The 10,325-nt window shown below is 49.0% G+C and overlaps 1 protein-coding gene across 1 annotated transcript in view; it reads left to right on the top strand.

Moving 5' to 3' along the window:
• UBR4 (ubiquitin protein ligase E3 component n-recognin 4) overlaps positions 1 to 10,325 on the top strand; it is an 89,277-nt gene that overhangs the window by 61,953 nt on the left and 16,999 nt on the right. Inside the window, exons 74-86 of the mRNA XM_033519360.1 lie at positions 667 to 1,130; positions 1,787 to 1,877; positions 2,142 to 2,226; positions 2,362 to 2,489; positions 3,296 to 3,425; positions 3,870 to 4,027; positions 5,243 to 5,352; positions 5,854 to 5,995; positions 6,571 to 6,652; positions 7,570 to 7,743; positions 8,133 to 8,254; positions 8,994 to 9,191; positions 9,312 to 9,392. Coding sequence (XP_033375251.1) covers positions 667 to 1,130; positions 1,787 to 1,877; positions 2,142 to 2,226; positions 2,362 to 2,489; positions 3,296 to 3,425; positions 3,870 to 4,027; positions 5,243 to 5,352; positions 5,854 to 5,995; positions 6,571 to 6,652; positions 7,570 to 7,743; positions 8,133 to 8,254; positions 8,994 to 9,191; positions 9,312 to 9,392 — 1,965 coding nt within the window. The remainder of the gene's footprint in view (positions 1 to 666; positions 1,131 to 1,786; positions 1,878 to 2,141; positions 2,227 to 2,361; positions 2,490 to 3,295; positions 3,426 to 3,869; positions 4,028 to 5,242; positions 5,353 to 5,853; positions 5,996 to 6,570; positions 6,653 to 7,569; positions 7,744 to 8,132; positions 8,255 to 8,993; positions 9,192 to 9,311; positions 9,393 to 10,325) is intronic.

The following is a 10,325-nucleotide window of genomic DNA, read 5'->3' as shown; positions in this document are numbered from 1 at the left end:
GTGTGGATTTGTCACATTTCCAGTGTTACATTGCAGGTGGGGAGGATAACTGGGAGTGAGGCTGATATTCCTTGTGGATAACTGGGATTGAGGCTGATGGATAACTGGGATTGAGGCTGATGGATAACTGGGATTGAGGCTGATATTCCTCATGGATAACTGGGATTGAGGCTGATGAATAACTGGGATTGAGGCTGGCATTCCTCATGGATAACTGGGAATGAGGCTGATATTCCTCATGGATAACTGGGATTGAGGCTGATATTCCTTGTGGATAACTGGGATTGAGGCTGATGGATAACTGGGATTGAGGCTGATGGATAACTGGGATTGAGGCTGGCGTTCCTCATGGATAACTGGGATTGAGGCTGATGGATAACTGGGATTGAGGCTGGCATTCCTCATGGATAACTGGGAATGAGGCTGATATTCCTTGTGGATAACTGGGATTGAGGCTGATGGATAACTGGGATTGAGACTGGTGTTCCTCATGNTGGATAACTGGGATTGAGGCTGATGGATAACTGGGATTGAGACTGGTGTTCCTCATGTATAACTGGGATTGGGGCTGATGGATAACTGGGATTGAGGCTGGCATTCCTCATGTATAACTGGGATTGGGGCTGATACTCCTCATGGATTTACCATGAAGGATTCCAAGTTTGAAAACACTTGTTTAAAAAAAATTCCTTCTCCACAAAACACGCAGCGAAAACAACCCCAAACAACCCCAGAAACAACCCAGGCACGGTTTTGTGGCTGCCAATTCCTTCTGTGTGTTCCCAGAAAGTGTTTGCCTCCCGCAAGGAGCTGCTGGAGTACGACCTGCAGCAACGCGAGGCGGCCACCAAATCATCGCAGAGCTCGGCGCTGCCCACCTTCACCGCCAGCCAGTACCGCGCCCTGTCCGTGCTGGGCTGCGGCCACACCTCATCCACCAAGTGCTACGGCTGTGCCTCGGCTGTCACCGAGCACTGCATCACCCTGCTGAGGGCCCTGGCCACCAACGCAGCCATCCGCCACATCCTGGTGGCCCAGGGGCTGATCCGGGAGCTGTTTGACTACAACCTGCGGCGCGGCGCCGCCGCCATGCGCGAGGAGGTGCGGCAGCTCATGTGCCTCCTGACCAGGTGAGAGCTGCTCTGGGGGAGAGCTGCTCTGGGGGAGAGCTGCTCTGGGATCCATGCCTCAGGATTTGGGGATTTTCTGGGTTTTTTTTGTGGGTTTGTAGTCCTGGAGTTCTTTAGAGCTCTGAGCTCCACGCACGGTGTCAGCGCTCCCGCTTTGGGCAGATAAAATTCCTCTCCAGGGACGCCTCACTGCCTCAGAGCCCCAGAAATGGAAACAAAAGGGAGTTGGGGACAGCAAACTTGGGCTAAATGACTTCATTACCTGCGGCTGGAATTGCAGGATTAACCCCCAATGTGCCAATGGACCAAACTTACACAGGTGTGAGAAGCCAAAGTGAGCCGTGGAACGTTTTGGGTGCCCCCCGTCTGCCCAAAACGCACCTGAGGCCCTTCAGTAAATTAATAAAAACCAATTTGGCTTTTTATTCCCTTAATTTCACCTGGCCTCTGTTTTCAGGGAGCTCCAAAAGGCATCAGGAAGGGAAAGCTTCATGGGGGAAGTGTGAATCACAGAGTGGTCTGGGTTGGACCCTCAGTCCCACCCCAAAGTGGGACCTCCAGCTCTTTGTGCATTTGTTACCAGCTGAGCTGAAATCCCAGGAGCTTTTTAGTCCAAGCAGAGCATAACAATGTTGTCTTTTTCCTCCTGGAACCAGGGACAATCCAGAGGCCACACAGCAAATGAATGACTTAATCATTGGGAAGGTTTCTGCAGCTCTGAAGGGACACTGGGCAAATCCAGACTTGGTGAGAGACTCCAGTGTTTTCCTCTTTCTTTGTTCTGCCTCTCTGCACTGCTGGTGTGTTCTGATCACTGCATCTTCTCTCTCATGTTTGTAAGAAAAAGAGTTGAGTCTGGATAGGAAATGTCAAATGTCAGAGCACAGCACAGAATTTTGGCACTCGCTGAAGTTCCTGCCCTGGCTTTGCTCGTTCCTCTCCAGCAGCTCCTGAGTGTGCATGGCATTAAATTCACTTGGATGTGTGTTTTGAGAGCTGTGTGTGTTGCAGGCAAGCAGCCTCCAGTACGAGATGCTGCTGCTGACAGACTCCATCTCCAAGGAGGACAGCTGCTGGGAGCTGCGGCTGCGCTGCGGTGAGTGCAGACACCCAGCCTCACTCTCCTGTGCAAATACAGCAGGATTTCCACCTCTAAAGCCATTCCAAGTGCTGTTTGGAGCTGTGGATTCGTGTCCTGCTGCAGCTCTCACACATCCCTGTCTGCTTTCAGCTCTCAGCCTCTTCCTGATGGCAGTGAACATCAAGACTCCGGTGGTTGTGGAGAACATCACCCTCATGTGCCTGCGCATCCTTCAGAAGCTCATCAAGCCACCAGCTCCAACCAGCAAGAAAAACAAGGTGCTGCCTCACAGGCTGAGCAAAACACTGGGAATTTGCTGATTGGAGTCTGGAACATTTTGGGTGCAGCCCCTGGGGGGCTTCGTCTGCCCAAAACGCACCTGAGGGCCTTCAGTAAATAAATAAAAAAGCAGTTTTGCTTTTTATTCCCTTAATTTTTCCTGGCCTCAGGAAAGCCCCCTCTGAGTGAGGGGTTTGTGAGGAAGCCTTGCTCTTCCTGGTCACTGTTCTAGGGAAGCACAAGCCCTGTGGCTCTGGGTTTCACACACTGTAAATTACAGATGGCTGCTCCCTGGTTTTCACTGTTTTTTTGGTGATTTTGATCACAACTCTTCAGGGTTTGCTCTTTTCCCCTCAGATCTGAGGCATGGGGAAAGAGCTGCTTCAAAGCCACAGCTTGGTTATTTTGGGCAGGCTTTTGGTGCTGCTTTGTAGAATCAAGTACCTAAATTTGATATAATCAAGTACTCCTGTCTCAGATTTTTAATTACACAGCTACTGTTCTCATTCAGATATATTGATTGACTGCTACTGATTTTAATTCAGGAGCAGATTTGCAGGAGAGTGGGTGTTTTTCTGCTTTGATCTGCCTGTCTGATAATGACAGATGGCTGTCAGAGATGGGTTTAGTGATATTTCAGTAGGAACTGGAGTGTCTCCCTTAGTTCACCATTAACAACACACACTTTATTACCCTGCTGCTGTCCAAGAGCTGCATTTACCCAGTGATTCACCTCAGGAGCTGCTCTTTGGCAGCAGGCTGTGGCTGTCTGAAGAATCACAGAGCTTTGTTTTTATTTTGTTAGGATGTGCCCATGGATGCTCTCACCACTGTCAAGCCTTACAGCAACGAAATCCATGCCCAGGCTCAGCTGTGGCTCAAGAGGGACCCCAAAGCATCATATGAAGCTTGGAAGAAGTGTCTCCCTGCCAGAGGTAACCCCTGTGACCTGGTGCATTTCTGTGTGCCCAGATTTAATAGGAAATGTGTTTCTTGTGTTGGTTTCTGTCCTGTGGCAGCTGATCCCACCCTCACATTCAGTCCTTGGAGTTGTAGCGCTGACTTTTCCAGGCTCAAACCCCGAGCAGAAAACTCTCTGTGCCTGAAGAGAGTCAGGGAGTGTAAAAAATGGAACTTGTTGCTTATTTCAATCGATCCCAGCCAGCTGGAAAGCTGATGGAATTCCTTGAGAGAGGTTCTGGGATTTGCATGAGGCTTGGAATTGAGCATGGCTCCACACAGGAGCAAAACCAGCAGCAGCAGGAGATGGAAGCACTCAGCTCCCCAGCTGGAATTTGGCAATAAGAAAACAAAAACACTCTGTCAGTTTGCAGTTCCTGACTGCTGACACTTCCCCTGGGCTCTGCTCAACATTGCAGGTGCAGATGGCAACGGGAAAACTCCCAGCAAAGCTGAGCTTCACCAGCTCTACTTGTCAGAAAAATACATCTGGAAGTGGAAGCAGTTCATGAGTCGCCGTGGGAAGAGGACTTGTCCTCTGGACCTCAAGCTGGGACACAACAATTGGTTGAGACAGGTAAAGGTGGGGACAGCTCAGTCACACTCTGAGGCTGCTTTGCTGCAGCTCCTGTGCAGGGGGAAGGCTGGGACTCGCTGCAAGTCAGGTTTGCAGCGGTGTTCTCGTAGAAATGCAGCATCAGATGTTTATTTGGGAGTCTGTGGGTTCTGAACCTCAGAAGCTTTGGGTGTTCCTGGCTGCATGATGAGCTGCACTTCTGTGTTGGAGTCACAGGCACAGAGAGTGTGCCTTTATCTCTGATATCCAAGAAAACACTGAATTTCATATAATTCCATCTGTATTTCATCTATATTTCATCTAATTCCATCTGTATTTCATCTCTATTTCATCTAATTTCATCTCTATTTCATCTAATTTCATCTAATTTCATCTCTATTTCATCTCTATTTCATCTCTATTTCATCTAATTTAATCTCTACTTCATCTATATTTCATCTATATTTCATCTAATTTCATCTCTAGTTCATCTCTAGTTCATCTCTATTTCATCTCTATTTCATCTCTATTTCATCTAATTCCATCTCTATTTCACCTTTATTTTCATATAACATCCTGAAAACAACTGTTAAGGTTCAATAGAAAAGCTAGGGATGTAAATGTGTAAATTAGGAAGTTTTCTTATGTCACTGGGTGAAAAAGTTAAAGTTTAAAGTAGTTTAGAGAACAGATGGAGGATTTAGGGTGTTGTCTCTTTTCCTTCTTCATCTTCTTCTTCCAGAGGTTTTTGGGTGGTAATAAATGAAATTGGATAGAAAATTCCACAGTGCAGCACACAGGTGTTGGGTCATTAAGAAAAATAATTGAGTTGGCATCTGTTAATTGGGTAAATGGACATATAAAAAACCTTGAAGAAGATCTTTGGTATCCATTTTGCACCATTCTTAGTGCACACAGCTCCTTGTACCTTGTAATGCTGATAAGAAAAGAATAATCAGCCAAGACCAAACGAGAGAAGAAAAACTGCCTCTCCCTCACCAACTTCATCTCAAGGGGAAAAAGAACCCAACCACCAAGTGCACACCAGGACAGTCCTGGAGCAAAGCTCTGCTTGTTGTGTGTGGTGTTTTAGCAGGTCACCCACACCATTTCCACACTCTGAGCAGGGCAGGAGCTGTCACAGAGCAAGAAAACGCTGCCCTGCCCAGCCCTGATGTTGGGAGCTGTCCCAGTTCATCTGTTGCCATGGTTCTGACCCAGCTTTTTCTGCCCCAGGTGCTGTTCACTCCGGCCACCCAGGCTGCCAGGCAGGCTGCCTGCACCATCGTGGAGGCCCTGGCCACCATCCCCAGCAGGAAGCAGCAGGTCCTGGATCTCCTCACCAGGTATTCCACAGCTCCTCCACTATTTGTCTTCAGTTCCCATCAGAACCTCTCCCTTCCTGCAGCTTTTCTCACACCTCTCCCTGGTGTGCTGCAGTTCAGGGGTGTTTTGGAGCTGGATGGGTTTTTAGAGGGTGTAGATTTAGGGAGATTTGGGGTTTGCTGCCTGGCAAGGAGCTCCTGCAGGCTCTGCTTTTTCCAGAGGCAAGGATCAGCTCTTGGGCTGTGTGGCCAACATTTCTCCTGCCTCTCCAGTGCCAGAATAACAGTGAAAACTCTCTTCCAGCTGCTGTGACATAACGTACCCCAGCTCATGCACAGTCAGCTCCTTCTTGGGGCAAACACTGATTTATCCAGCAAGTAACGAGTATCAGTGATGCTGTTAGCAAGGAGAGGGAGGATGGATTTCTGGAGGCTTTCTCTTCCTTTCCACAGTGTCCTTAAGCTGCAGAATGCCTTTTTGTTGCTGTGCAGGGGTTGTCAGCTTGTGTTTCTCTGTCACAGCTACCTGGATGAGCTGAGCATTGCTGGGGAGTGTGCTGCTGAGTACCTGGCCCTGTATCAGAAACTCATCAAACCTGCCCACTGGAAGGTCTACCTGGCAGCCAGAGGGGTTCTGCCCTACATTGGCAGCCTCATCACCAAGGTATGGATTTGTGAGCAGGAAATTACCTCTTAGCTTGGCTTTAAATCCCATCCCTTTGCTCAGTGCCCTGCTGGGCTTCTCAGGTTCACACTTCAGTGACCTCTGAGCCACGGGGGGTTTAACCCCAGCTGGAGAATTCCTCAGCTCTGGCATTGTAAATATAAATATGTAATTAAAATTGTGAATGTTGCTGCACTGCCTTGGCAGCAGTGAGAGCTGGAAGGTGTTGTGCAGGGACAGGGAAGGGCCAGGTGTGCTGCCAGCGCTGGAGAAATGGGAATTAGAACCTTTGGGAAGCAGCACACTGAGCTTGCAGCGCTCAGAGCGGTGTGAGGTGACACTCTCCACATCAGAGCCACCTCTGAGTCCTCCTGGAGGGCCTCCAGAGCCAAGCAGGAAGATGCAGGGAGAAAATGAAGGGATATTTGTGGCAGTTTCCTTTTCCCCTTCCCTCCCTGCTGCCACAGCTGCGCTTTCTCTGTGCCTGGCTCAGGTTCTGTGCCGAGTTCCTGTGTCAGACACTCCAATCCTGGCATTGCAGGGTCTTGGCCTAACAAGCTGTTAATTATTTTCAGGAAATAGCTCGTTTGCTGGCCTTGGAGGAAGCAACCCTCAGCACAGATTTGCAGCAGGGATATGCCCTGAAGAGTCTCACAGGTACTGAGTGGGCCTGGGTGGTCACTGCCCTCTGACAGCAGAATTTCAGAGAGGCCTCATTCAGTTGTGTTGCCATTGTCAGAATGAAAAACTGGGTTTTTGCCATTGATTTAGCATTTAATCTCTAAATGGATTTTTCCATATTTTTTTTTTGTGGTCTGTGAGAGTTTTTAGTTTAGTGGTAACATTCCAGGCAAGCTTCATCATTCCACTTTATTACACAGTACAGTCCCTGGCACCACTGTAAACACTGCTGCTTTATTCCTACCCATTGTTCCTACCTCCCTAAGTTCTGTGGGAGCTTTTTTTCATCTTCTAGGGTGTATACCCTTTTACAGAAATTGCTTGGAAATGGAAATACCTCATGAACTAGCTCATTGTTGTTTTTTTTTGTGTATCCTCTTGTACATTCTTCAGCCATTAGTGGGTGAATCCATAAAGCCTGGCTTCCTGCAAGAGGCAGCATGTTGGTCATTGTGTCATGGGAAAGAATCCTCGTGTTTGCTGATTCTTTACTTTATTGTAGGAGTGCCCAGTTGGGTGATGTCACTGATAACTCATTTCTCATCATCAGAGGTGTGACAAGAGCAGCAATCATCTCCTTTTGGAGTAGCTTGCGACAGAAAAACGCCAAAGAGTGCAGGATTTTGTTCTCTGAGCACGCAGGAAACTCCTTGAGTCCTTTCCTCATTCCCAAACTGTTTTTCATGTGTTAAAATTTCCAAGCCAGGCCAAAGCTTTTGCCTCCAACCACTCAGTTCACAGGAGTGAGCACTGAACCACAGGATGGGAGCTGGAGCAAGCCATTTCTGTGACCCTGTTTGCAGCCCTACTCGTGCTAGGAAGTTTAGAAATGAAATTCTCTCCCACTTTGTGAATTTCTGTGGTTTTCCAGGTCTTTTTCTGACGTTTTCCAGGTCTTCTCTCCTCCTTTGTGGAGGTGGAGTCCATCAAAAGGCACTTCAAGAGCCGGCTGGTGGGCACGGTGCTCAATGGGTACCTGTGCCTGAGGAAGCTGGTGGTGCAGAGGACAAAGCTCATTGATGAGACCCAGGACATGCTGCTGGAGATGCTGGAGGACATGACAACAGGTAAAAAAACCACCTGTGTTCATGAACCCAGCCTGGGGATGAATCAAGATGGGAAAGCAGAGCAGCCACACAAAGAGCTTTGCTGGAGTTCAGGAGGGTTTATGGCTTGCAGTTGTTTTCTGTTGGCACAGAGCAGTTCCTAGTCTCATTTTCCAGGATTCTCAGCCTCCTGATTTTTATGGGGCTGTTTTAGTGCTGCCCAGCCATGCAGAGGCTTTCCCAGTAACCCCACCAATAAATACCTTCCACCTTTCACAGAGAGGATTCACAGAAAGAGGAGAGCACCAAAGTGTGGGGCTGACCACAGGAGGATTTACTGCGTGTGCTGAGCTGAAGTGGAACCTATAAAATTGACTCCAGGGATTTTTAAAGCTTCCTTTTCTTGGCAGGCACAGAGTCAGAGACCAAGGCATTCATGGCTGTGTGCATAGAGACTGCCAAGCGTTACAGCCTCGACGACTACAGGACCCCAGTGTTCATCTTCGAGAGGCTCTGCAGCATCATCTACCCTGTGAGTGGGCCAGGGTCTGCACAGAGACCTGCAGTGCTGTGGGAAGGGATTCAGGGATCATCCAGTCCCTCTCTCTGCCATGGCAGTGACACTTTGTATGATCCAGGGTGCTCCAAGCCCTGCCCAGCCCGGCCTTGGGCACTGCCAGGGATCCAGGAGCTGCTCTGGGCCGGAATTTCTTCCCAATATCTGACCTGAATTTCCCCTCCTTCAGTTTGAACCCATTCCCCTTTGTCCTGTCACTCTGGCATTCCTGTGTCCCCTCCAGAGCCTGGAAGGTGCTCTGGGGTCTCCACACCACCTTCTCCTCCCCAGCATTCCCAACTCTCCCAGCCTGGCTCCAGAGGGTGCCCTGAGCACCTCTGTGCACTTGGCTCCAACAATTCCACGTGTTCTGCTGCTGAGAGCACCACAGCTGTGTGCAGTGCTCATGAGGGGAGGAGAGCCACCACCAACCTCCTCCAGCAGCCCTGGATGTGGTTCCTTTTTCCCAGGAGCAGCAGTGTCTGCAGTCAGGATTCACCACTGGATCCCAGTGTATCCCATTTTTGGGGATACACTGTTCACATTCCCTGAGGAATTTGGTTTCTGAATGCTCCTGGCCATCCTCTGAGTGTGGCAGGCACCAGTGGGGGACAGGACTGAAGCTTCAGGAACATTTTCCCAATAAAAACTCAGGAATGGGAGCGTGCTTAGGGAAAAACTCATTTACTGTGTCCCTGCTGCTGCTGCTCCTCAGGAGGAGAACGAAGTCACCGAGTTCTTTGTCACCCTGGAGAAAGATCCCCAGCAGGAGGATTTCCTGCAGGGCAGGATGCCAGGGAATCCCTACAGCAGCAACGAGCCTGGCATCGGGCCTCTGATGAGGGACATCAAGAACAAGATCTGCCAGGACTGTGACCTGGTGGCTCTGCTGGAGGATGACAGCGGGATGGAGGTGAGCATCTCTGAGGTGGGGATTTCTTGCACAGACCTGTGGGACGCTGGTTTTGGGCAGCTTGGGGTGGTGATGTAACAACCTGAGCTTGTTCTTGACTTGTTCTCGTGTCTCTTGCAGCTTTTGGTGAACAACAAGATCATCAGTCTGGATCTGCCTGTGGCTGAGGTCTACAAGAAGGTGTGGTGTCCCACAAACGAGGTGTGTGTTACCTTTGTACAAGTTTAACAGCACAGAGCACCCATCCTTCCCATCAACAAAAAGGGGAAAAAAAAAATGGAGAAAATTGAAAATCACACGAGTCAGGATTTATTTCCTGGCATATAATTTATTGGGTGTAACTGCTCAGCACTTTTTGGTGCTCTGTTAGGACAGATTGTGCGTGGCCCTGCAACGTGAGCGATTGCAGAGCACTGCCCCAGGTGAGCTGTGTCACTCTTGGTGAGGAAAAACCTTCCCTGTGTTCCCCTGGGGAGAGCTGAACGTTGTCAGAGCCTTTCAGAGCACATTTCACACCCTTATCTGCACACCAGAGTTTTGTCTGTGTGCACACAGCAACACCAGATTGCTCTGCCTGTGCTTCCAGGGTGAGCCCAAGGGATTTCAGCATCTCCATTTTTCCCTCCTTCTCTCTTGTTTCTCATCAGGATCTCAAGCACTGGGCAGATCCATCCTCACACTTTGCTCCCTGTAGAGTTTGGTGTGTTTTTCACATGAAAAAAAGGACCCAGCAGTTTTAAGGGTCCAGCCCACCGTGTCTGGTCCAGAACAAGCTCTTCCCTTCTTTCCTAAAATAAACTCACACTGAGACCATCAGGCTCAAGCTTCCCCACTACAAATATATTTTTAGAGGTCCCTGAGATCATAAAACAAGGCTGATTTTCCCCAGCATTTCATGGTCATTCAGCATTTCCTCCTGGCCTCAAATCACCTTTGGAACCTCCATTCCCTGGAACATTTGTGGGAAGAATTCAAACAAAGTGCCTGTGAGCAGTGAATGACAATAAAACATGGCTCATTAATCTTCATTTCAGTAACAAAACCTTCAGTGCTACAAAACCAGACCTTGTGACAGTGATCATTTGAGTTGGAAAGGGAGGTGAGGAGCTGGTGTTAATCTGATATTTTGAGTTG

This window comes from Parus major, chromosome 21 (assembly GCF_001522545.3).
Source record: "Parus major isolate Abel chromosome 21, Parus_major1.1, whole genome shotgun sequence".
Taxonomy (NCBI): domain Eukaryota; kingdom Metazoa; phylum Chordata; class Aves; order Passeriformes; family Paridae; genus Parus; species Parus major.
This window is presented reverse-complemented; position numbering and strand designations above follow the sequence as displayed.